The sequence below is a fragment of the Tyto alba genome, unplaced genomic scaffold (genome assembly GCF_018691265.1).
Source record: "Tyto alba isolate M040663 unplaced genomic scaffold, T.alba_DEE_v4.0 Super-Scaffold_6, whole genome shotgun sequence".
Classification (NCBI taxonomy): Eukaryota; Metazoa; Chordata; class Aves; order Strigiformes; family Tytonidae; genus Tyto; species Tyto alba.
Genome location: NW_024881327.1, coordinates 30,489,528 through 30,517,106, shown reverse-complemented (window position 1 = coordinate 30,517,106; position 27,579 = coordinate 30,489,528). Strand labels below are relative to the sequence as shown.

At 40.1% G+C, this 27,579-nt stretch overlaps 2 protein-coding genes across 5 annotated transcripts; one reads left to right on the top strand and one right to left on the bottom strand.

The window, feature by feature from the left end:
* Positions 1 to 79: 79 nt before the first annotated feature.
* KLB (klotho beta) lies at positions 80 to 19,359 on the top strand. Its single transcript, XM_009969581.3, has 5 exons — positions 80 to 1,679; positions 9,953 to 10,460; positions 14,251 to 14,519; positions 16,099 to 17,242; positions 18,998 to 19,359. The coding sequence occupies exons 1-5, from the start codon at positions 939 to 941 to the stop codon at positions 19,357 to 19,359; spliced, it is 3,024 nt and encodes a 1,007-aa protein (XP_009967883.2). The 5' UTR covers positions 80 to 938.
* Positions 19,360 to 22,167: 2,808 nt separating this feature from the next.
* RPL9 (ribosomal protein L9) lies at positions 22,168 to 27,569 on the bottom strand. 4 transcript variants are annotated; one of them, XM_042808369.1, is made up of 8 exons: positions 27,490 to 27,569; positions 27,009 to 27,055; positions 26,811 to 26,926; positions 25,855 to 25,950; positions 25,407 to 25,539; positions 23,904 to 23,984; positions 23,312 to 23,429; positions 22,168 to 22,285 (listed from the first exon to the last, which is right to left on the bottom strand). In XM_042808369.1, the coding sequence occupies exons 2-7, from the start codon at positions 27,052 to 27,054 to the stop codon at positions 23,323 to 23,325; spliced, it is 579 nt and encodes a 192-aa protein (XP_042664303.1). In that variant the 5' UTR covers position 27,055; positions 27,490 to 27,569; the 3' UTR covers positions 22,168 to 22,285; positions 23,312 to 23,322. The 4 variants fall into 4 exon arrangements, with proteins under 4 accessions (XP_042664303.1, XP_042664306.1, XP_042664305.1 ...); XM_042808372.1 differs by lacking the exon at positions 27,490 to 27,569 and adding an exon at positions 27,266 to 27,289; XM_042808371.1 differs by lacking the exon at positions 27,490 to 27,569 and adding an exon at positions 27,229 to 27,250.
* Positions 27,570 to 27,579: the final 10 nt, after the last annotated feature.

Here is a 27,579-nt window from a genome sequence, read left to right as displayed (position 1 = left end):
ATATCTCAACACATGTGGTTCTGCTGTAATTTGAAATATGTTAAAATATTAAATTATATTGCATAACTGCTCTGTAAGATATTTGCTGTACTGATGCCCCAGCTGTATACTGAAATAGCATCTTCTGGGGCTGATTATCTTTGTTAATTGTGTTTATTTGAAAAAATCCAGGGAAATTGCTTAAGGACTGGAACAGACCCCTGTTAATTTTGTACTGCTGCTGTATGTAGAGCTGTACAGCAGACTTTTATACAGGGCAGAAAAACAGTTGCATGTGTTTCAGAGAAATAGTGACTTGCTTTGCGTTTTTATATAGTTAGTGAAATATGCATGTATCTCTTGCCCACAACAAAATTTCTCACAAGTCCAGAGAGAATTTTTCAGCAGAAGTAGGATGTTTGAGCAGAGCAGGACTGAGGAATGACGCACTGCCCTTCCATCCATCTAATTACAAAGATGGAATAAATCACCTTTTAATTGGAGACTATGTAGTCTAAATTATAGTTCTGCCACATTTCCTCAAAATACAGCTGCACAAAGAATAAAGGATGTGATAGTTTCTTAGCACCCTCTGTCACCTATTTTCTCCCACCTGAATGGCTGAGCTTTAAATAATGATAAATTAATGACTAACATTTATATTGTCCAGGCAACATATTTTCCTGCCTTAAGAAGCCAGCTAGGTGTCTCAGTGGTCATACAGAGGCCACCTCCCTAAAAATTACGCTGTTCTCTGACCCATTCTAGGTCTCACAGTTCAGGCTAATCATTGACAAGGCGTTTACGATCACAGGCTTTTAGTGAGGCTTTGATAAGACACTCCAGCAGTTCGTGGCAAATGAAGACGGTCTGCACGACAGCAGCTCCAGCAAATGAATGGATTTTTTCCAGTGTCAGTGCAAGAAATCTGACTTCTAACTCTGATGCTATAAACTAGCATGATGTGCGGCCGACAACTGGAGAGATCTGTTGCTTTTTGGATGTTAGTTTTCATAAGGTTAGTTACTGGGCTTGCTGGAGAGGGAAGATCTGTGTGGAAAAAGGACCCCCACTTCAGCCCCGTGAGTGAATCACAGATGTTTTTGTATGACACTTTCCCTGAAGAGTTTCTCTGGGGTGTAGGGACAGGAGCTTTCCAGGTGGAAGGCAGCTGGAGGAAGGACGGGAAAGGCTCCTCCATCTGGGACAGCTTCATCCACTCCGAGTTCAGGGATGCTGACAGCACAGATGCCTCCAGTGACAGTTACAACTTGTTGGACAAAGATTTGTCTGCTCTGGATTTTCTGGGAGTTACTTTTTACCAGTTTTCAATTTCATGGTCAAGGCTTTTTCCCACTGGAGTGGTAGCAACTCCCAATGAAAAAGGACTCCAGTATTATAACACCCTTATTGACTCTCTGCTCTACAGAAATATTGACCCCGTGGTTACACTGTACCACTGGGACCTGCCCCTGATGCTGCAAGAAAAATATGGGGGATGGAAAAATGAATCAGTAACTGATATCTTCAATGACTATGCCACCTTTTGCTTCCAGACCTTTGGGGATCGTGTTAAGTACTGGATTACAATCCACAATCCATACTTAGTTGCTTGGCATGGGTATGGCACAGGTATTCATGCTCCTGGAGAGAGAGGGAAAATAAGAACCATCTACTCTGTAGGACACAATTTGATCAAGGTACAGTATAGTAAGATTTACAAACTGATCTTGCACTGCCATGGGAAATGATGGGAGGAATCAATCATGCAATCCATGTTTAAAAATAAATCAAGGAATGTGAAAACACCAAGAAATAACCCTTAGCTAAGGAAGTCTTCTTTTTAATCTTCATGTTGATTTTTTTGTTGTTGTCACAACAGCTGACTTGGTAATTACTTGTTTAAAGTGCTTGTTTATTATTTTATTTATATTTTGCCTACAAGACCTGGCTATTAAAGAGCATGATTTTTCCTTCTTTATTCTTTCCACTTAGTTAAACACACTGACATGACCGTTCAGCTACACTGAAATGACTGTTAGTTTAAAATGGAATTTATTTGCATTTGGATAGTGAATCAATTCAAGTAGGAATAGAGTATGTATATATAAAGATGATTAGTTATAGCTTCGTAAGATTATATTGGAAAAGGTTTATTGCTAAATTAACAAGGTCAGCAGTTCAGGGGTTTGGGAGAAAACAGATGTCCTCATCAGTATTTAAGAGCTTCAAAGTTACATTATTTCCATGATGCTTCCAGCATTTTGGTTTTTATGGCAGTCTTACCAGCTGTCTTCTACAGAATTACACATCCAGAAGGCTTGATCCCATGACCAGTAGCTTCCAGAGCCGCAGTATTCATGGTGTTCTTTCTTTGGGAAGGACAAAAAGAGAAATCTGAAGTGGGTCTTATTTATTAAGGAAAAAGTGCAGATGTTGTTCCTGGTATCCTCAACAGCATTACAGAGTTTACAGCATCTCCTCTGATAGATTATTAATTTAATTCTACAGAGTATCTGGTTCCTATGCATAGGAATTTGCATTCTTATTTTCTCTTGCTATAATTTAAACCAATTTCCAGTAACAGCAGTTTTAAATAAGGATATAAACAATAACATTATTAAAAATATCAATACAGCTTTTTTTGCATCAGTAGCGCTGAAAGTACTTTACAGAGCAGGTCACCATCCTATCTCTGATAGAGCAGCTAGTATAATTCCCCCTCCTAAACTATTCCTAGATGTCACAAAGAGAATTTTTCTACTACCGGCCATCCATTATAAATGTAATTAACAAATAAAACTGAATATATTTGTCCTACAGAAAGAAGTATGCATGTGGGAAAAAAATAATTGCCAGAGTAGTTTAAAAATTCTGCAACTGACCATTTCTATTTCTTGTGTTTGTTTCTGGACCCAAACCTGCAAAACCTCCTTTTGCAGAATATTCACACTGCAGTCAATAGAAGTTTTGCACATAGAAATGTCGTTAAGCAGCCTGAGTCACTAACTGATTCCAGACTTAGCAGAAGAATGATTTAACTACAGAGATTTGTAAAGCATCTCAAAGAGAACTGATGCTCAATTATTCTTTTCATTTTCAAGTGCTACGTAAAATATATTTGATATAATACATGTCAAAGATACAACGTAAGTTTATAGCATTTCTTGCCTGCATTTATGAGTGACACAACCAAACTGGGATACCAACTAGGCAATCTGCATTCTCCCACTCTGTAAAATCTGTGAAAGCAACACACAACACACAGGGAGCAATACCTCTACTGAAGAATCGAGTGTTCCAGGAAACCAAGCGCAGCTCGGTCTGATACACAATTTACTGTCCTAAGTTCCTTGGTCAATATTATTTACCTCTCAGACTTGATCTGACAGGTGGTTCCAGTTTTAAAGTCTGTGAATCTGAGTATTAAATAAATCACTTCAATTAAAGACTTAATAAGACTTTCAGCAACACACAATCCATTAACTAGTATTTTATTATTCTTGGGCAGAAATTATTTTAAGGTTGTATCTTTCTTACAGCACCATGAACATTACCTAATGTATTAGCAGTTTTTTCCTGTGGCACTGTAAAATTTCTGGAGATTTTAGGTATTCATAAAGTATCTCAAATTTGTAGTAATGTATTTGAGGAACTGGAGTTTGATCTTTGGGGCTGGAGGTAGACTGGAGGCTCTTGAGGTACCGGTCGACATGAGTCAACTCTTCTTATATATATAATTTTTTTTTTCTTAATAAAATGTAATTAAAGCCAGCCATTCCACAGAAGTTATAGGTGGTATTATATGTTTCAAGCTAACTAGCCAGAATCTTTCTCAAAGATGTTTGTGGGTATCTAAATGTTCTGTGTGTTTAGCATTGTTGACAATACCATATTATTATAATGTATTGATGCACAATGAGGATTCATGTGTTGTGAAATCTCTCTCCTTTGAGAGGCAGAGAATGTTATAAGAATCTCTATTTAAAGAGATTTTGCATGGCTTTTTATTTTAGGACTGGTATATGCAAATCCGTTTCTCAGACATCATATTATGGCTACCTTCTAATTTACCACTGCAAACAAAAAATATCCTCCCCCAAATAAAGACCAACAAAAATGTCAGGTTTTGGTAGTGTGAGGCAAAGCCTGTTAAAGCTGTTGAAAAGATACACATTTATGTCAGCAGCTTTAGGAACAGCCACATTCTTGTCCATGTCATGGCTTCATTTCTGGACAGGCTGTTGAAAGACAATATTCTTCAGGCCATCCTATGCACATTACCAGGTCCACCCATTAAGTATGCTGAGCAGGAAAAAACAGGTCTGTGATGCTCAATAGAAACTAATCTGACCAACAGTGTTACATAGCAAATTGCTGAATAATCATTCTCAAGCCTTTCTGTGGTACCTCTGGATAAACTAAATGAGGCTCTCTCGTGAGTCCTACTTTGAGTTTCATTTCCCCATGCACAGTTCCAGTTGCAGTGTTGTGACAACTAATCACCATTTATATAAAGGAGTGCTTTTACGTGATCTATCAATCATAAACCGAAGCTAAGTTTCACATAATCACAAAAAAAAAAAAAAAAAAAAAAAGCAAACCATAAACCCTTGCTTTTTTGGACTTTGGATTATTTTGTTGTAAGAACAATTTGAAAGTTGCTGGAGATTTTTGCATTTCTAGAAGAGGGATCAATAAATTTATCTTAATTTTAAACTATCAATTTTAGTAGATGAAAGAAATGCAACATCTTAAATAGTTGGCCAGCATAAGGAAAATGTCCACGCATTTCAGAACTGATGAAAAAATCATCTGCTTCCATGAATGAATTCAGTTAGGTATTTAGGTAGATAATGACCTCATTAAGGCTTCTCAACAAAAGTAGGATTGGTCTGTCCTCATCAAGCCCCAGAGCTCTATGGTGTTGGCTAACACAAGGCATTGCAGATGCTGTATCACCTACTACCTGTGCTTTCCTTCTGTGCCTTGCTTTGTTTTAAGGGAATGCCCCAGATACATCTACTTAAGAGACAGTCCTGACTTTTACATGGGTCGTGCTATTCAAGACCCATAAAGAGGGCTAGTGAATCAGAAGCAAAGGCTGCTAAGCAGGGTACTTAGGAGATCCACATGAGGAAAATAGTCCACAGCAGAACTAAACATTTAAATTAAACATATTTGCAGGATGCTATGTATGCTATTCATACACCATACACAGAGGGTGATAATTGCTACTGGTCATTTTAAAGGATCCGGTACTGCTTCCATGGAAATCAATAGGAAATTTGAAGTTTGACACTTATAAATTGCCATGGGGTTCACATAGATAAATCTCAATTTGATTGTATGATCATTACCTCTAACATGAGGAGCATGTGGAGTCTTATACCAGATGGAGAGTGGCCATCAAAAGCATGCCTCCTTTCTTCACTAAAAGAGACTGTACTTCACAAAAGTAACATTGGAAAACAATTAATGATAACATGTAACTTGCCATGCAACATTTGAAAGACACATCAAAGGAGATACAAAAAAGTATGAGCTTGCTCTGGACCCATCTGTCATACTGAGACAGAGAAGAAAAATACTGCACCCAGAAAAATTAGATGGATTTCTTTGATTTAACAATAAATAAATCTGACAAGAAGCAAGAAAATATAAAGCAAATGAATCTTTGTGGCTGGAGTTAAATGAGATATATACCTGATATATTATTACCATTTTCTCTGGATCTAGTTATGTTCTTTTATACTTAGACAGGTTTGTAAAAATCACAAACTGCAGACCAAGCTGTCTTCTTTTTGTCTTCTGCACCAGTGCGCTCTGGGCAGTTTTGCCTGTGCTATGTAACAGGCAGTAAGAGATTTTTTTTTTTTTTTTCCTGTAAAGATTATTCACATTTCTTTCCATCTCACAGAAAAGCCCAGGAGAAAACTGTCAGAGTAAGATCTCCCTAAAATTTTTCTTCATGACACACCTTCATATCACATGCCAGAGAAGGGCAAGAAATTCCCTTTCAAACATGGTGTCTCCACATAGATCAGGTTCATCTCTGTGCCCAGCTGCATTACTCTCAGCTCTTTGGTAGCTCTCAGTATGCCAGGATCTCTTCATGGACACTGCTGACTTTGGGATCTTTGGATGAGCATGTCCCACAGAAGTCCCATAATACATTCTCCTTAAAATCAAATTTCCACTGAAGGAGTGGGGAATAATTCTTATCTCTACATCCAAGCAGACACTTCCTTCCCTTCTTTCAAAGGGGCCTCCTTTCCTCAGGATCTAGAAAGATGAAGCTACACCAGTGCCTGTATTTCTTACAGGAGAAGGGAAATCTGTCTACATCAAGTACGGCTCTGGGATGGACAGCAGAACTGTCTATGCTTGTAAATGTCTCTGCTGGAAGATTTTTCAAACAGTAGTAGCCATCAGTGATGATGTAAAATTCAGCATGGATTCACACTTTTTTTGGTATGATTTGTTACTTTCAGGTTAGCTTTCTTTCACTTCTTGGAAGTCATGAGGAAAAACACAATCCAAATGCAAGACAGGTAGCATACAACAAATTGAATAGTAAAGCCTCAGTCCTTCAAACCACCCTCTTAGAAATTTAGCTGCCTACATCTCAAGAGCCCTTTTTTCCTCCACAAGGACTGAGCTTCAGTTTGCAAAATCAGGGCTTTAACTCTACCAACTACATGGCATCTTTACCATAAACCAAAAGGGCCTTGAACTGAAATATACTCTCCGAATAAGCCACATACACCTGCCCTTCTTCTAAAGTGATGTTTAACACCATCATCATCAGACTCTGTATTCTAGCTCTTCATGGTTTAAAACCCAAACAATTAAACACAAAGCCAGAATAATTTTATTAGCATTTTTAAAATTCTAGTTTACCTAAATGTTCTTGCTCTCCAGCACACTAAAATAACTCTGTATGCACCTGACATTGTTTTGTGTGCTCATGGCTCAGACATTCAAGGAAAATTGCTTGACTTTAACATGTCATAAGAATTTGAAAGTATTGGTCTTTCAATAGCAAACTCTTTGCATACATACATGAAAAATTACAGGATCAGAGTTTGAAGGAGTATGAGAATATTTCAAGAATGGAAGAGAACAATATTGTTTTCTTGAATTTATTAAATTGACTTATCTAGCCTTTTTACAGGGTTAATATTAACTAACTTAGCACACTCAGTGATTTTCAAGTCTTGTGGAATAATTTCTATATTAATACCAGGAAAATATGCTGAAATTAATGTGTCATATGTATCTAGAATAAATATACAATATTGATCCTGCTTTCACTGTGTACTTAGCCTTGACATTTGTCCTTGATCTAACAAGGAAAGTGAAAGATTAGGGATTAAACTCTAACTGAAAAAAAGATTAGTCAAGATTTACTCAGAGTAGCCAAATTGATGTGTGATACAGCTTTTAAATTGATGTTTGTTTCATATGTAGTCTTACAAAACAAATTATATTAATCATTTGGTTCCATCAACAATAGTTTGCACTTAGTGAACAACTTCCACCTGAGAATGTTAAACTGCTTTACAAATAATTAACAACTCAGAATTATAGGCAAGCAAATGCTATTGTCTCTACTACATCTGTGAAAACCCTCACTATAGACAAGGGACATTTTCTTTTCAAGAGTTAACCCTCAGTGAGACATCAGTAACACATGAATTTGTGTATGGGGATCCTATCTTGACTTATATTAAATTTACTTACTTGTTCTTGAGGTCTACTCCGGTAGAATTTATACCTGTGGCTGTATATTGTAGACAGTATTTTTAATAGTAACCTTCTAATCAACCTCTTGAAGATGCATATCAATACAATGAGTTGTCTGTGATTGTTTTTTACCTGTCAATGTTGCATTATGATTAGTTGTTTTTTGGCAAAGCTGTCTTTCTCCACGTCACCTAGAAATGTGTGATTGTTAAGATTTGCCTGGTGCTGTTGTCATGCTACTCGGCACTGTCCATAATACGGCTGACTTCAGCAGGGCTTTTCTTGTTGACCCAATGCAACCATATACCTCTCATTAAACAGTGGTGTTAGTAGCCTGTGTCTGGGAGAAAAAAAAAAAAATCCTAACCAGGTGACAAATCACCAAAGGCAGAGAACAAAGCAAATCTGACCCCAGCACCCACCCTGGGCTAGACCTTTGGGAGAGGACATTGAGGGGATGGCACTGCCTGCTTATATTTTCTGATGAGACTTGTAAGAAATCAATTTTATAATATTTCAACTGTGTCTTGCAGTTTTCCTCATGAGTACAATTTTGCTGACTGCCCTTTTCAGCTACCAAACCTGCATCTCAAAGGTTAATGTTACTTTATCAGTATTTTCAAAGACAGACCTTGAACAAATGTTACGAGCATGACCTTAGAAACCATAAACAACTGATACACAAAATTTCACAAACTCTAATTCTTTGATATTCCCTAGTTTAACCAAATATCTACCTGACATCAAGTCTTTTGTTTTTTGTTTTTTAACTGTCAAGACTGTGTGTTTCTAGCTAAATTAACTGACATTACTGTCAAAGGTAAGCAATGTTGTTTGGCTTGGTAATGATGTCAGCCTAACTCGGCGCTCTGAGTGTTTCACAATGATTCTCAATGTTTTTTCTTGGTACAAACAGTTATTTTCTTTCCAGCTTAAGAGTATAGAGCCACATGTCAGGAATAATGTAAACTCTGAGTTACTTGGCAACTCCTCAGCTGGGAGAGGTTAACTCCCCAGAGTCACCTTTCTCTGACACCCTAGCTCTCCTCTTTTCCTATGGGACTCTGACAATGGGTGGTTCCTCAGTCTCACATATATTCCTTTTTTGTGTAAAATTTGACAGCTGCATTCTCTTATTTAAGTAATTAACATGACATCTGAAGGTAATTCTGATGTATGACAATGTTAAGCTTTCTAAAGCATGATTATATTCACAAAAATTTAATTAAGATGTGACACAAGGTATGCTTTCATTGTCACTAACACGAATAGCAAAACTTCTGTCTATCCTAGGGCAGTCAATGTTTGGCTGATTATGAGCTGAAACATGCCATACCCAAAAGATCTTATGAGATACTGCTGCCAAATTTCCTTTTAAAACCAAAGTGTTGTTACTGTCTACTTAAAATGAATAAGCTTCATTCTGTGCCACTGCATCTACTGTCAGAAAAATTATTATTATTGCAGTTTCCAAGAAGAAATTAACTAAAATCCTGGTTCAAAATTCTCATGCAGAACTGTGAAATTTGACATTTGGGTTCAAACTTTGCAGCTAGGTCCTTTCTTCAAGCTTTTACATTTAGGATCTGTGCAAATATCAAAAGCTGAGCACTTATATGATTAGGTCAGAGTAAAACAAATGGAAGTGTATCTCAAGAAGAGGGATGTGGTTTGAACAGAGTAAATCCAGGTAACCCCCACAGCGCAGAGCAGTTAATAGCACAGAACTAACACTGACAAAGGAAACATCATTTGAGACGCGTAATTTATGGAACAACTGTAAAGACAGTTTAAAATGTTTATGATATCAGCAATCGCTGCTCGACAAAGAAAAACCTAGATGGGACTGTCTAGATCACAGAGCTGAGATGCCACCATTGACAGCTGTTTAGTCCCAATGTGTCCATGTAACAGCTATTCACATCCCTGCTGGGACCCCTCATAAAATTTAGACCTACGTTAAAAGGCAAAAAACCACAGCCTTAATGTGTCATAGGAGCAGTGCACGTGAGGTACTAAGCATCATCTTGAGGTACCTTACAGTATAACAGTAATTGCCCATCACAGATGTGCAGGGTAATTAGCATGCCTTCACAGTTTGTTAATATTTCCATAGAAGTCTGCAGTAGAAGACAGGCAGATGCAGCTACCTGCCTGTCTAGCTGCTGATGCACACAGAGATTTATTAGAGAGTTATAATTTAATGCTTTCTTTTTCTCATCAGGCTCATGCAAAAGTTTGGCATAACTACAAAAAACGCTTTCAACCATATCAGAAGGGGATGATGTCCATAGTCTTGGGATCCCACTGGATCGAACCTAATAAATCGGAAGATGCTCTGGACGTTTCTAAATGTCAGCAGTCTATGGAGAAAGTACTTGGATGGTTCGCTAAACCCATCCATGGGGATGGTGATTATCCAGAAGAATTGAAAAAAGAATTCTCATTTTTGCCACACTTTACTGAGGATGAAAAAAACTACATAAAGGGAACAGCTGACTTCTTTGCATTTTCCTTTGGTCCTAATAACTTTAAACCTCCAAACACTCTACCAAAAATGGGACAAAATTTGTCACTCAATTTGAGGGAAGTACTGAACTGGATTAAACTGGAATACAACAGTCCTCGAATCTTGATTGCAGAGAATGGCTGGTTCACTGACAGCCATGTGAAAACAGATGACAGCACAGCCATCTACATGATGAAAAACTTCATTAATAAGGTCTTACAAGGTTTGTACACAAGTTAGTTGTTGGATTTTTGGAGAGCTTTTAAAGATCATTTGATATTTAGCTCTGTAATAATTTAATCTTTTTTTTTAGGAGATAATGGCAACTAAGTTAATAATTAATTATTTATACTGCATGAGTACAAGTCATGGATCAGGATCTACTAGTGCTAGGTGTTGTACAAACACAGAAAAAAACATAGTCCCTGTCCCAGAAAGCTAAAGTCCAACATTTGCATTGGATTTTAAAACAAAGTAAGTACAAAACTGAGTCAGAAATTAATCAAAACACATCTATTGGATATCACTTTTCACTGCCGGCAGCCGAACTGTAAAACCTTTGTGCAGGTACATACCTTGAGAGCAGGAAAATGAGACCATGGCTACAGACTGTCATTGCCACGCTGGGGTCCTACTCCAATGTAAAATGCATGAAGGAAATCAGCAGGAGAAGGGCAATCATTCTTCAAGCAATAATCATTATTCAGTCAATAATCTCAGGATTATTGTATGCCAAACAGAGATAATATGTTTTAATAACACACTTTTAATCTTGGTATTTGCCCTTCATATAGCCAGTGTACAGGGGTGCTCTCTGAAGGCAAAAGACTTAATTTTGTATGGAATATAAACACTGTTAGTACCTGAAGCCTCTGAAAAAACAGTATTTCTTTTCCCCCTCGCCCAGTTTGTAGTTTTGGCACTGGGAGAAGGACAGCTGCTGGCCACACTGGCCTGTTGGCCATCCTCCCTGCAGGCTGCCCCGCTGATGATGGCACACTGCAGAGATGGGGCGGTTCAGATCCCTTTACAAAGACCTTTCTTATCCTATGGGAAAAATGAGTGATAATTTACTCAGACACCAAATCAGGAAGTAGTGTATCACCAACAAATGTAATTAAGCTCCAAACAAAGACTATCCAGATATATTTAAATTTGGTTCAAATTGTAAACTTCACATAGTGCAACTGTGCAATATGTACTGCCTTTTCCAGCTTTTGAGGAGGTTATATTCCAGTATCTTGTTTATGATATTTTACGTAATGCAGTGACACAGCAGGAATGTCTATAGATTCAGGCCTGGATTTAGAGGTGTAGAACAGGTAGCTTTTTGGACACATACATAAGAAAATCCATAGCGTGTTCTTTTTTTGAGTCCTCTACAGCAGACCTGGCTGTGATAGCCATCTGTGGATTCACACTTCTGAATACTTGGTCAATGTTCAGCCAATAACTACTTCTCAAGAATTGTCATCTGCATTTTTACATATGCAGATACTTCAACTTCTGCCTCAAAATACAGAATTATCTCTTAAGTAATGCATTTTTTTTGTGAAGCAAGCTTTAATTTGTCTGATCAGGAATAATATTTGGAACATATTTTCATATTTTTACTTACAGAGAAGTCAGGTATACATTCACTGTTTGCAGCAAAATCAATTAGATCATGATAACCTCAAAACATTGTTTATATAGGCCAAATTGTAATGAGATGGTGGCTGTTAAGCTAGCATGTAACAAGCTATACTCTTGTATGTTTGTGTTCAAGGAGAGTGCTATAAACTTTGCACTGTGTGCCTGTAACTCACATCAATGTGAGTCATGAAAATACGTGATGTATATCACCACTGCAATGAACTGACCTCAGTTATGATACACGGACGCAGCTGAAACTACAGCTCCTTAGTGGCATGCATACACCTGCCAATACTGAAACTACTGCTTCTGCAGGACTCCCAGGCTCCACCTATAGCAGACACAGAAATGCCCCGAGATCTCCTTCCGTGGATGTCACCTCTGGTGACACAGGGAGCTTAATTAGCTCCTGACCTCTTCTACCTTCAGCCTCCCTTTCCTGCCCCCAGCCACCCCCTTGGTTTCTAGGAGGATTTTCTCATCCCCACTCTAACGTTCAGTGAGGATCCCGACTTCTGTTTATGCCCTCTCCTTTCACTGTCACTGCTGACAATGCTACAAGCATACTCTCGTGCTGATCCACAAGATCTCCACCTATCACCCACCTGACTATTAATTCTTTTTACCACAAAATATACATAAAATAGTGCTTTTTTCCCTTCCCCTTTAAGCAGACAAAAATTCTCATCTAGGCATGCACCATCTCAAATAACACAGCATCTTTTACTCTGACAATTAAACTTTGCCCTCATCCATTCAGTATGCTTCTAGAAAAAAATACGTTTTCACAGTTGTCACTTACACTGTCCCCATATGCCTACTTCCATTTGTTCAACCTTCCTCATTGCAGACATGAAGTACACATCTTTACTTGCAAGGGCCTCCTGGCCTATTTCTTTATCCCCTACATGATCCTCCACCTCTGTGTTTTGCAACTGATATCTTCAGACATTTCTGTACTTTCTCTCATGGTTTCCCTAATACTTGCAAGTTGCTTTTCTTGAAAATACATGCCACTGTAATTCATTGTTACATTTCCCCATCTCCCTACCAGTATTCTGGCCTTGTCTATCCACTTCTCATACTTACACTGCAAGCTCTTGGGCTTTCTGATTTTTTCATCCAGCAGCTAGTAAAATATCATGGACTATGACAGTACCGCTGGGTACCTCGTTACTCTGCTGCATGAATACAAGTGCTGTGCAAAACTGCCTCCTGCTGAAGTTGCAGCATGATGTGACTAAGGCAGAGAAGTTCAGTAGAAATAAAAAATTATGCAAAGTGAAATAGCCTGGGAAAATAAGTCAAAACAATGCTGGGTGAGAATAGAGCTTTAAATCAGAATACTTCATCTTTATTTCTTAGCTTACTCTCAGTGGACCACAGGTAAATATGGCTGTCCATCTGTCTGTGTCAAAATCCTCAGTAACCCCCACCTGGTCACTGCTTTGCACTTGATATTCCAGCCCTCATAAGGTTAACATGAGGAGTTATCCCACATTATTTCCTAGCTTAAAGCTGGTGACAGGCAGCTAACGTGACTGACCATGGAGTTTGGACTTTTTCTTCCAGGCTGCCAGCTGGCACACACTGTAAATGGGTAACGAACATTGTTCTTAGCTGGTGTCCAGCAAGAAGCTGCTTTGGCAGTTCTGCTGTCCTCCCTGGTGAATTGTGTTGCACATCCAAGAAATCAGTCACTTTTCCATCTTTCTCATATATTATATGTAAAAGATGATATGTATACACCTCTGCTAGGTGGAAGGACATTAAGATTGCCTGAAGAAACACACATGTGCTGTACCCATTCTGTGAATAAATCAAGCACTTCAGTCTCTGGGTTGATCAACCCAGCTTCTTCTGAAGTCATTACACAGTCCATTCCGACATACTTAATTTTTCAATTTAGAAACTGGATAGTCCTAAATGCTAGAGCTTGCAGAGATCTTTCAAATAAAGGTAGAGAATTTTAGCTTTGTGACAAATACAAAGGCACAAACTGTATCAACTGTTGCACTCTTAACTTTTAGTTACGATTCTCTAATTTTACTGGTATATATTACTGCAAATCATCAAATGCAACTGAAAATCTGGATGTGGCATAACGTTTCATGTTTCTTGACAGCAGAAGTAAAGCATCCTACAGTAATTTAATTTCTTAAGGAACTAGTGATGTACATATTTTTTTTTAATGAATAAAGGCTAAGATATAGAATGTCTGTCACAGTTTTGCAATGAATTACAATGGTCCAATAACCCTACTGAGTGTTGAGAAAGCCCTGAATATTTTTCAAAGTGAATAGACCTTTCACATAAACACCTCATATATGTTAGAGTCCTAAATATAAGGCTCATGTATGTTACTTTCTCTTATGCAGCTATTAAATACGACAACATAGATGTGTTCGGTTACACAGCCTGGTCACTCCTTGACGGCTATGAATGGCAACATGCTTACAACATAAGGCGTGGACTGTTTTATGTAGATTTGAAAAGCGAAAAAAAAGAAAGGATTCCCAAGTCATCTGCACTTTATTATAAACAAATCATACGAGAAAATGGCTTCTTCCCAAAGGAGTCTACCCCAAGCTTGCAAGCTCAATTCTCCTGTGACTTTTCCTGGGGTATCACTGAGTCTGTTCTCAAGGTAAGTGTAAGATATTGGGAAGACGGCTGGAGGAAGAGCAATCAACAACTTCACTTTGTGAATAAATGACTGTGTGTGGTACCTTGTGTTCAGGAATCTCAATGCACACTGCAAGTGTAAGTTAAGCCTAGACATAATTGCCTAAGTTCAATTTTATGTACCTCACAGGTTTTTGGGTGAGCTAGTCAGAGAGTGCTGGTGTGCTGCTGCGGGAGCCGTTCCAGGGCTGGCCCTCCCTCACCTTCCCTCTGCTTGTGTCTCCGTCTGGCAGAGCTGATCAGGAAATTTCAGGCCAAGAAGTTGACCCCAACCAATTGTTCCTGCGCTGTTTTTCAACCAGGGGAGTTTCCCAATCCAGTTTTCAGTGTGGCCACAAGGACGCCTACGACAGCACGACAGAGTGGGTGTCACAAGGCAGGGACAAGGTGGTTATGCAGGTGGCAGCAAAGCTGCCTGCAGGCTCGAAGTCTCATCTAAAGCTACTGAACATGGCAGAAACAGATTCCTGGGTTGAGCCTGGCTCTAAGTGCCGCTTCGACAAGCAGGTTAAAAGCCATGCTTTAAAAAGCCTTCTACCACAGGCAAAGATAACCAACATGAGCACATACAGCTTTTACCATCTGAGCTCACATCTTAAAACAGATCATACCACCTTTTTTCCAAACTGGTTCCTACAGTATCTATTTCTACTTTAAATTTGGTAGATGAGTATGTATGGCCAGTACTGGGATACTCTTTTTGTCATCGCATACAGAAATCGCATACAGTCCAATGACCAACATCCGCCTCAAAAAATAACAACAAAACTCTATAACTTAACCTATTCACTGACAACCATAGAAAAAACAGTAAACCTTCTATATATTTTGTTAATATACAGCACAGAAAGGTCCATTTTCTTAAAAAAAAACCAATCAGATTTAATCTAACTATTTGAAACTTCACTATATTGTATTCCAAATCCTACAAAAAGTATTTAAAAAAAATGGGAATAGAAAAAAAAAATGCTACCCAGAACCTTGTTAACTAGTAGGAGAAACTAAAGTTATAACTAAATGCTACAACCTGTTTGTGTCAGATATTTGCAAAGGCAGGACTACCAGTAAAACCAGGGAACACTATGCCCGTTTCACAAGGCTGATCTCACCAGCAGTGCCAAAATAATCCATGCCTGCCATGTACACCCCTGGTGCTTGTTCTTACCACGCTGCTCTCCTGCCAGCTGCCTGAGAACTGCTGTTTGCATGACCACAGAGTGAACTCGATCGGAGAGATGCATCTGTGTGACAGTACGTCGTGTAGGCTGGTGGCAGGGCAAATGCCAACGTGCAGCTGAGTAGAAAGGAGAATGCAATTTTAATGTTTTCTGTAGACGAAGGAACAGAAGAAGTAAGATGATCGGTAGCAAAGACAAAGCCCATGTAGGTGAGTCGGTTGTTCTCTTCCCCTTGGAGCACCTAAGCAGGACCATCTGACATCTAGCACTAATCCTACAGCCAAACACAGGCAGAAATGCAGACTGTGAGCAGGCATTCATTTAATTCAACCCCATTGTAACATATTGTTTTTATTTTCTCAGGCAGAATCCGTGGCTTCCTCACCACAGTTCTGCGATTCCAGCCTATACCTCTGGAATGTCACAGGAGATGGGCTCCTGCACAAAGTTAAAGGGGTGAAGCTAAAAACCCGACCAGCCCAGTGCACGGATTTTGTCAGTATTAAAAAGCAACTTGACCTCCTGGAAAAAATGAAAGTCACCCATTACAGATTTGCACTTGACTGGTCACTCATTTTACCCAACGGAGATTTGTCAGTGGTCAACAGGCAAGTTCTTAGGTATTACAGGTGCGTGATTAGCGAAGTACTGAAACTCAATGTTCAGTCCATGGTCACCTTGTATTATCCAACTCATGCCTATCTGGGCCTGCCAGGTCCTTTGCTGCAGACAGGAGGATGGTTGAACCAGTCTACTGCCTATGCTTTTCAAGACTACGCAGCTTTATGTTTTCGGGAACTTGGTGACTTGGTTAAACTTTGGATTACAATAAACGAGCCTAATCGGCTAAGCGATGTCTACAACAGGAGCAGCAATGATACATATCGGGCAGCACACAATTTATTAATAGCACATGCCATGGCCTGGAGAATATACGATGAGCAGTACCGGTCCTTTCAATATGGCAAAGTGTCCCTGTCCCTGCATTCAGACTGGGCTGAGCCTGCCAACCCCTACTTCGAATCTCATTCAAAAGCTGCGAACAGGTTTCTTCAGTTTGAAATAGGCTGGTTTGCCGATCCCATATTTAAGACTGGGGACTATCCAGCTACCATGAGGGAATACATCAGCTTTAAGCACAGAAAAGGCCTCTCGTACTCTTTGTTGCCATCTTTCACGAGCGAGGAAAAGCAGCTCATCAAGGGTGCAGCTGACTTTTACGCGCTGAATCATTTCACCACCAGATTTGTGATTCATGAACCTCAGAACGGGAGCCAGTATGAGTTTGATCGTGACATTCAATTTCTGCAGGATATCACCTGTCTGAGCTCCCCTTCCCGTTTGGCAGTGGTGCCTTGGGGAGTGCGCAAAGTTCTCAGGTGGATTAAAAAAACCTACGGTGACATTGATATTTACATCACAGCAAACGGAATAGACGATCTGTCCTTAGACAATGATGAACTTCGAAATTATTACTTGGGAAAATACGTACAAGAGGTTTTAAAAGGTGAGTATATGACAGATTCAAATTCATCAGAGCTATTTCCATGGCACAGGCCCAGGCGTTCCTTAAGCAAGCACCTAAGACTTGCCCCAGACAGAGCAAGCAGCTCTGGCTGAGATGCAGGAACCGGCCATCAGCATTCAGACCCCTGAGGGGCCTGATTCTGCAGCCACGCTCAGGGCAGATACAACACAAAGTGATGGCATCACGCCCCTCACGTGGAATGCAGCCACAGCTGCTGCCAGTTTAAACCCTGTGAGAAGCCACCTGGGCATACATATACAGCAGTTATTCAGAAGTTCATAGGAGATGGCACTTCAGACCAACAACTCTTAAGATACAGCTCTAATTTCTACTCTACAAAGAAAGGCAGGAGCCACCTTGCTTGCTGAACTAGTCACTGGACAGGAAAGCAGAAACAAGTCCAAGGAGACCTAGAGGGACATACAGAAGAAATACAGCAGGTCACCACATTTTTAAGGAGCTGCTGTTGCAGGGAGAGTCAAACTCTAGATCCAGTTCCACTATTTGCTTTCTCCTGGGCACCTACAGAAATCTAGTTCTTCACTTTAGAGAAAAATTAATAACAGTTAGAGGTAGAGGACAAAATGTTCAAGGCAATGATCTTCAGCAATAGCTTATTATATGAGAAATGCTGCAGGGACCTTACCCCTCTCATCCCTCTTCCTCTAACCAAATCTGAAAAAGAAAGCAGTGAGCCACAGGACACCAGAAAGGCCTCAGTATCTGAACCATACAGCCAAAACCAGATGTACAATACATCTCTGTGGTCACTATTCCATATTGGTGAGCACTAGTGAGTTCCCTGAACAGGACACGGGGCATCTATAAGCTCTTCTGAGGCACCTGTCTCCAAACAGTGTCTATGTATCCCAGTTTCTCCTCTCCAGGAGCTAGCTACTTGAAAAACAGGACAGCTCTTACTCATGGCTAAGCATGGCTTCAGATTACTTTTAGGCACCAACAAGAAACAGAGCATTCCCCTTCCAGTGCTTAGCTCTTGCTCAATTACTATAGGACTAATAAGCATTTGCTGATTTATTTTCCACACTAATTTCACACTGCAAACAAAAGAACAGTAAGCTATTAAAGGAAATGGTTGCTTAAAGGGTACTTCATCATAGTATTCCCATTTTAATTTTCAGGTAACTTATACACTTACTCACAAAAAGCTCCTTCCAATTTACAACGTTTTTACTTAATCTGGATCACATCCCCAACTACACTCTCTGCTTACACATGAATTGCAGAGATGTTTACTCACCGAGGTCTGCAATTTATGATTTCATTAAAGTATTTTTATCCAACACTCGGGTGTTGCAGTGTAACACAGAGTTGTACGTACTGCGGGGCTGACCAACTGGTTTTGGAGCAGAGCAGGAATTTTCTGAAAGCTCATGACTCAGATGGGCTCCCCTTGAGTCATCGCAGCTGGGTTCAGTAAAGAGCAACACGTGGCTTTTCCCAGGAAAGCAAGCTCCCAGGTCTAACCCTGTTCAAATTCAGCTTTCGTTGAGTAGGTCCACAAAATTCGCAAATTCTACTTTTTTTTGGAAACAGTGATGCACTGTTTCTATTTAATCTAGACAGCTGAGTATTATTAGAAGTGGCAAATGTAAGGAAAAATGATGCAATTATGCTTTTTTAATTCATTGATTAACCATCTGAACTCATTACCAGAAAATTTGCACATCATACAAGGTTTTACTAACATCTGGTTTTGTTTTCCCTTCTCAGCATACTACATTGATAAAGTCAAGATTAAAGGCTACTATGCATTTAAACTGACTGAAGAAAAGTCTAAGCCCAGATTTGGATTCTTCACTTCGGATTCAAAAGGAAAGCCTTCAATAAAATTTTACAATAACCTGATAAGCAACAATGGCTTTCCTGCTGACTATTCAGTCTGTGGTCCCTCCAACAAAGAAGAACAGTGTAGCTTCTGCTTATTTATTTCTCAAAAGAAGCCACTAATATTCTTTGCCTGCTGCCTTTTCTCTACCCTTATATTGCTTTTAACTATTATTGTTTTTCACAAAAGAAAAAGAAGAAAATATTTTAAGGCAAAAAACATCCAGTGCATCTGTGTTTCATTTTAAGAAGGAGGCACAAGCCCACCTTCAGGGAGATCCATCACTGTTTGCATTCTACAGAGAACGATGCAGGTCAGACAACTCTAGAAACGCACTATGTGAGTCACTCCAGTCATAACACACCAAGCATTTCATTCAAAAATGGAAAGTAATTGTATGTACATGAAGAGCTATGAGGACATTTGTTTCTGGTGAAATTACTTTTATCCACCTACTGTACTGTATGCAGAAGATATTTTCATCTATTTAAAAAAAAAAAAAAAAAAAAAAAAAAAGAACATTTTATGACTGTCCTGTGCCTTGGAATAACCTTTCAAAGAGTTTGACTTGAAAAGAGACAGTAAGCTGTAAGAACTCATATGCACTTTTCTATGAACCTCTGGACTAAAGCATCTTGTGATGTATATTCATGTTATGAATGTTTTTAAGCCTGAAACTGCAGTTGTTAGGGTTTACAAATAAGAGTGTTATTAAAATCCACAAGCTTTCAAGCAAGTACACCACCAAGAATTCAGTAACCTTGGCCAGCTTCTGAAAATACCTGTAAAAGAACAAATCCAAATTAACTCCATTATTGACCAACATACCTGTATCTCTCACACAGCGAGTGAAGTAGAGATCAGATACTAACATTTTAAGCAAGTGTAACTGGACCCACAGGAAACAAGTCAAAATAATACATGATCACTATTTTTCATCTCCAAAATGGGGTAGCCATAAAAATTTTTACTAGTAGAGAACTTAAAAATAAATAGTAACTATTAACCCACTGAAGAGAGTGATGAATAATAGTAAATCAAAATTAGTTTTTCATGGAAATAAATATGTACTTTCATCTTAGCTCTGGTCAAGTGCCAGTGTAAGCCATGAGTGGAATAAAACCATGAGGAGTTTATTGCTATTGCTGCATTAAACAAAAGCTCCCAGCCCAGGCATAATGCTCGTAAGGGATAAATGAATCTGCTGCCTCATTTAAACTTTTCAGGGACCAAACCCTGAGGTTTCCCTTGGTCTGGTTCTGGTCATCTCAAAATGAGCCCAACAGGTCTTTCCCGCGAACCGCACTGCCACAGACAATTCGCATGGGCCTGCCCTTTCAGGCACCGCATCAGACCATCACTGCCCAGGCAGGTACCACACACCTCTGGAGAGGGGTAGAGAACCTGCTCTAGAAATGGAACGAAGGGCAAAAAAAGCCATCAGCTCAGTTCCTACTGCCTTCCTCGACTTTACAACCTTCTTTTCCAGTGGCCAATACCATTTTCAAGTCACAGTGAAATCCCCAAACCGTTCCCACTAGAAGCTAGTTACCTCAGTCTTAAGGTCCCCCAAGATACACTTTATCTGAAGAGGCGAGGCATACAAACACATTGTCTTTTCCAACTGCATCTGAACACACAAGACAGCATCAATCACAAGGTACACGATAATGTAACGTATTATGATAAACAATAAGGTAAATTATAAAGCATTATGGCCACTTGGAGACTACTAAAAGCTTTGTGAAAGTGCTACTTTGATACGTGCAATTGACTGAACCCCAAACTCCCAATACTTGACCCAACCTTGAGTCTCAGTTGATAAATGCATGAGACTGTTTCTCCATTGCATTTCAAGTATTGGTGAACATCACAGAAGGTTCATTAATTCAGAAGGCAAGCACTAGTAAAATGACGAGGGACTCTGGCCCATTTGACACTACAAAATGTTCTACCTAGAGAGCAGCACAGGTGTGGGAGGTACACGCATCATCCCGCCACCCCGACACTGACTACTCGGTGCTCGCCGCAACCACGGAATCACACAAGCGTGCTACAGGGAAACTCCTCTGGAATTCCATGTGCTCTGTAGGAACATGGAAGACTCCTTTAGCTGTGCAATTTGAACAGCACAAGAACCGATCTTAAAAATATTAAGCAGGCCACATACAACTACCGTACCTGCGAAGTCGGTACCACTGCCTCTGCAGGCTCAGACAGGAGTACCACACACTCACTGCCCTCAGTAGAATCATGCAAGTGCTTTGGGCAATTTTCTGATTTTCTTAGGCATGCGTAGATGCTTTCCTCAATATTAAGCTTTATCCATCTGTTGGCAAGTATGTTTCTGCACTACCCCAGTATTTTCTGGGACTTTTTCAAAATGGAACGTAACAAGTGACATGACAGGAAATGGCACATCCCACTTAGATGTTGCTACATGGCAAGATTAGTGACCAAGAGCTGTATTCCCAGATGACACAAACCACTGTTAGTTAACAAGCTCTGAACTCTGAGGTCAAGTCTCTGGTTTTCTTAACTGAGCAATACAGCTAAAGCATTGTATTTTCAGAGTACTACTTCCATCTCTGTATTCAGTTTAAACTTTTAAATTTGGTTCTACTGATTCCAATTTTGTTTTTAATCTTCTTCAGCTTCTGTCATCACAGGTCTGAGTTCCCCTCCAGGAACTGTACACATAGATCAGTTTCCACAGTTTGAGGTTCTGAAATGATGTGAAAGAACACAAGTCTCCCTTCTGTGACAACAATGCTTTTGCTATTTCTTAGTGCTATGACTTAAAACTACCACTTCATGACTTTACACACTGGGTCCACACTCCACAGGCATGAGGCTTCCAAACCATCTGACTTCATTCACTGTGAATGTTCTGAGACACTGGTAAAGCAACGCGTACACAGTGCTCACAGTATCTTGTATTATCCTGTGACAATTTGCTTCTCCAAAAGCCAAAGATCTTGAACAGGTTCATGCAATCACCATTTAGTTCTTAAAAAAAACCAAAAAAACAAAAACAAAAAAAAACAGGCCAAGATATGAAATATGTTTTATTTTATTAAACCTCTCATGGTGTTCGGGTTTTGTATCAGATTCTTCAAGCTGGTACTTGTGGATATAATGTCTCATGGTGGTTGGTTCCAGCATCCATACAACTGTAAATAAAAAGTTAAGAGCTTTTGGAAAAGTTTCACCACCGCGCACGTGAAACTGGAAGCTTACAGACATGTAACAATTTATCTGACAGTTTTAATGCAATACAGACATTAATAGCTCAAAGAATTTGCTTCATTTTACTCATACGAGATTACAGATGCCTTTGAACACAACAGCTCACAACTGTTTAACAAGCAGGTAACAAGCTGTTCCCCCTCTCAAGGAACTCAGACCAGCACTAAATCATTTATTCAGTAGCTTGCAAGTGTCTGGTACCTGGCTGGTAAAAAGGTAAAAAAGAACCCATTTCATGTATGAAACTGACTTCATCCACATCCTGTGTCTCAAGCTTAGGTTCAGAAGGCACACAACATGTATTTTATTTGCAAATCAGCCTGTTTCATTCTGCACAAGTGTCCTGTAGCATGTAGGGGACCATACAGAGCTGAAATGCATCAAATCCCTCCAGCAGTTAAAATTCTTAAATTGTCACAAAATCCTGCCTTGAGTAACAAATGTACATACACAGTGTAAATAGTTGTCCTTGTTAAACTGACCTTTGTTTACAAGCAGTTACAAACTACATAGAAGACCTTTATATATAAATTATGTGCTGACCACTTCTTTAGTGAAGTCAGTCTCCAACCAGGAGGATCATTAGTCCAAGAAAGTCTTCCCTGTAAATAGCTGTAAACCACTCTGTCACGCTAGGCCAGCTGGCTTTAAATTCTCAGCCACTGTCGTAAGTAGCATGCAGAGTGCACAATGCAGCACCTGAGTAAGGTATTTCTCCATATAGTAGCATAATACCAAGTTGATGAGAGATGGAAAGTTGCTGTCAAGAGACCTACCAAAATTTAAGTTCCACGACACCTTGTATGATGCCTTTTACAAACACAACGGCATCCCTGTTGGGAACCTGGTTAACCACAGCCTTGTTAAAGCAGATAAACTTTGTCATGTCCCCAGAACAATTAACAATCTCTACACGGAATACGTACAATCTGCATTAAGATGATACCGACCTATTAGAGTTTTACTCATCTGCCTGCTGCACTGTTCCTTTCTCAGAGACATAGATACCATCCAAGAATTTCCTGATATCCTTGTTCTTGACCGTAGTGGCTTGCTGGATCAAGGCAGCTGCAGACAAAATGAGACCATTAGCATAAAGCAAGAGGTCCGAGCGAACTCATTGCTCTTGTTTACTCTCCAATATTTCAACTAACAAATGAAACTCTCATCCGGAGCAAGAAATTACCAACTTGAAATCCTGTCGGTTCTCATGAAAACAGAATGCATTTCACTAAGCCTGTCATGGCAACTCTGGGCAGTGACAGTTTATGACTGCACACAACTGAAAAACTGAAAAATTTGGTGCCAAAAAGGCCATCAGTACTGACTCAAAAAAAAAGGTGCTGTGGACTTGCAAAAACATCTCTAATTTTAGAAAAAGCATAAGAAACTATGAAAAGCAACTAGGGTGACTAGAGGGAAAAAAATCCTGAGCTGTTTTTTACCTCAGGGTTTGAGAAAAAAAGGTAGTTTGCTGAGCTGACACCTTCAGATAAAAGTGGTCCTATCATCATAACTTCCCATGAATCTACTTTCACAAACCTGAATTGGAGACCAATTCAATGTCATTCCCTTCAAGGATCAGCTCATCTTTCTGGGCTTGAGATACCGCACAGGAAACACCTACAGAAAGGAAAATGCACAATCTACATCATTAGTGAAGACATCATGTGTACTAAAGAAACAGTATTCATGTCCTGTCCCAATTTACATATCTAGAATGTAGTACTCTAACCAGTAATTAGCTTCTATGACTTAAAAGTCCCCCAAATCCCTTCCAGGATTGTCCTCCCTCAGTTTCAGAACTCAAAGATGAGTGCATGTCATGCTCTGGACTGACAGCAACTAAGTGATGCTCCTACTTAAAATGTTAATCACCAACACCGTGTACAAGCCAGAGATTTTGCCAGCATGGCTTCTTCAGCTAGGTGGTGCCATTTTCCACATTCTTATGTTCATTAAGACAAAACTGGAGTGACTCCAATCAAAAGTCATTAGAAAAAAAAAAAAAACCTGGCCCCTGACATGTCAAGCACCATATTTATACTAGCTACACTGCAAATATTCACATGGAGTAAACACTAGGACATTGAAGAGTCTAACAGGAGACTTTAATTTGCAAGGAGAGTAACACAAATAAGTTTTAACAGTTTGATTTATTTAGGCAATAAATGTTAGCTTTTAAGCCAGCACTTTACTAACTATGAAGTAAATGCTGACTTAAAAAAATCAAATACAATAATCTAACCCACTCTTAGTATTTCACAGTAAGTCAAAGTCAAAGTCAACTTAAGTGACTGCACTGTATCTACCAGTGGTTTTGGAAAAGTCCAAGGATTTCATCTAAAGCCACCCCAAAACACCACCAGTCACACTAAATATCCTTACCCATACTGCATCAGAAGTGGAACTATCAAAAAAATGGACGTGGAAAGTCTTCCCTACAGTTTTAAGGTAACTGCGTTTATGACATGTTTTATCTCCTCCTTTTGGAAGGTTAACAAGCTCCATCAAATGCCTTCTCTGTTAGACACTGTTAGACATTTTGCTAAAACTCCAAGCATGCAAGTCTTAAAACCAACAAGAAAGATGATGATTTTGATGTTTGTATCTTACATGCTCCTAGACAGTCAGGACATTCAAAATACAACTCTTCAAAGACCAAAAATATGATGTGGTGTGAAACCAGTTCAGGTAAGATTTTAAAAACTGAAACACAAGCCTAAAATTAAGCACCTGGAGTTTACCAGCTACGAACACTGTCAAGATCTCACGATGATGAAAGTAAACACTGGGCCCCCTGGAACTCATTCCAATAACTAGCTCTAAACTTGTTATTAGCTAGGTCTCATTTCTAAAAATAAATTACAAAAGCATTATTAAGTCTAAATAGTGGTAAAGGTATCATAAGATAACACAAATTCAGACAGGCAAATGCTGATTCAACAATCATTCACCATCTCCTGTTACCAGTGGCAGTACCCAAAGAAAATAGTTTAGAAACCCTAGCTGGAAATAATGAAGTACATCTGTAGATATGCTCACCTGGCCTCATACGCACTCTGCGAATGTACTTCTCTCCCAGGAAGTTTCGGATTTCCACAAGTGAGCCATTATCCTGTATAACTACGTTGATTGGGAAGTGAGCGTACACTGACCTCATCTTGTAACGGAATCCCTACGATAAAGGACATAATCGGATATTAAAAGTAGAATGCATCCAAAAGGTAAAACAGATGCATAAAGCTTACTGAAGGTATCTAAAACCAAGATACTGAAAATAGTTTCTTAACAAGAGCAAGCTACTGAGCCCAAGACATCCAGAGTTTATCGTTCATGCTTTCTTCCACCTGCAGAACTTGTTTGACGGCACGTGAAGAAGGAGAGAGAAAGCTACATCTTGGATGCTTAGAAAAGCTCTCACTAAATAGGCTGTCTGTTGTTGTCAGTAACAAAAATGACACAAGTTATCCTATTTAAAAATCAAACTCACCAGTGTAACACCCTTTATCATGTTCTGTACATGGCTGCAAATTGTGCGAACTGTTGCCAGCTCCTTTCTGTTACCCCACCACTTGTCAACACGCAGCTGTGTTAAAAACATAAATAGAATTGAATTCACAAAGCTTTCATTCAGCTACACTTCAAAACCAAATTAAACAATTTTGTGACACACCAAGAGTGAGAAATTCAGGTAAACTACTTGAAAGCCCTTCTAACAAAAGCACAAAGGTGCACAGTTCTTTTAAGTCCTAAGCTTCAGACATACGAGAAGTAACTTCTTCATGTCTCATTGCTAACAAATCTTCAAAGAAGCTGGGAGAGATATTCTGACATCTTAAGCTGAAAGATGTTTTATCAAATGCTAAACACTGAACAAGTTGTTCTAAAACCTGTCTCCTACGTATTATCTGTCAACTTTTTAACAGAACACTGTGTGGGGGTCCAGGGTTTTAATGAAACACTACATGCTTGTGGAAAAAGTAGGAGAAATCAGCGACTGTTCCCTTTTTTTGATGTTTTTTTAAGACAGTGCAAAATTATTACACATTTATTTAGGAAACATCTGCCCTCCTGATGTGACTTACCAATTCTGGAAATTAAATGTCGAGATTCAGCTTTATCTAGTTAAAACTAGCCAGTTTCTAAAACACAGCATATACCAATCAATCCCCTTCCTAGTAACAAGCTGACTGTAACTACAAAAGAAAATTGATCAACCAATTCACTCCAACGTATCACAGACCCTCAAGAATTCCACAGTTCCCAGACAGGTCCCAAAGTTCCATGAGACCAGCCTCTTTTGGAAAACACAGAAGTGAAAAATTAAATAACTTATCCACAGCCTAAAATTTTATTCTAACCTCCTACACTTTCAAGAAGTTTTAAAGCTAACTGTATAGCTACCCCTCCCTTGTCGGGCAGGGAAAAGGCCTCCGCAGCACCCACCTTCTTGCGCTTCTTTCCCAAGAGGGAGAGCTCCACATTGATGTGGTTAAAATCCCTTCGCAAGGTTCCTCTGGGGCCTTTCACAATGACCGTCCGGCCCTTCAGCGACACGCTGACTGGAAACCAAAAGCAGACGCACGTTAACCGGCCGCGGGGTCGGCACCACGAAGCGCCTGTCAAAAGCACACGCAGCCGTACCTTGCTCGGGGATGTCGACGGTCTGGTTGCTGAGAATGGTCTTCATCCTACAAGGCACAACCGGGAGAAACTGCAGACCCCAGACGCGAGGCCCTTCTCCTGCGCCCTCTCCGCTCCTCCCCCGCGCGCACCCCGAAACGCGCCACTACGGGGCACCGACCCGACGCTTCCCCCACAAACCCCAACCTCCTCTGCCACCCCCGGGCCGCGCCGCCGATACCGCGACACCCCTCCCAGGCCCCGGGGGAGCGGCGGACACTCAGCGCTCAGCTCCGCAGCGGGGCCCAGAGCCGCCGGGGCACGGGGGGATTGGGGCGTGTCACCCCGGGGGGGGGGGGGGCTTCCCCCCCGTAGGTCCCGGGTGAGGGCGCGGCGGCTGGTCCGGGGAGGCTGCCGGCGTCCCGGGGGAGCGGCCTATGGGGCTGCCGGCGGCGGATGGCCGCGGATGGCGGCAGATGGCGACGGATGCGCCGGTCCTCACCTCGCAGCGGGCAGGGCGGAAAGAGGCCGCAGCTGACGTCATCACGTACTCGTTAAGCACTCCCGGCCCCTTGGCGTCACCACGCGAGGC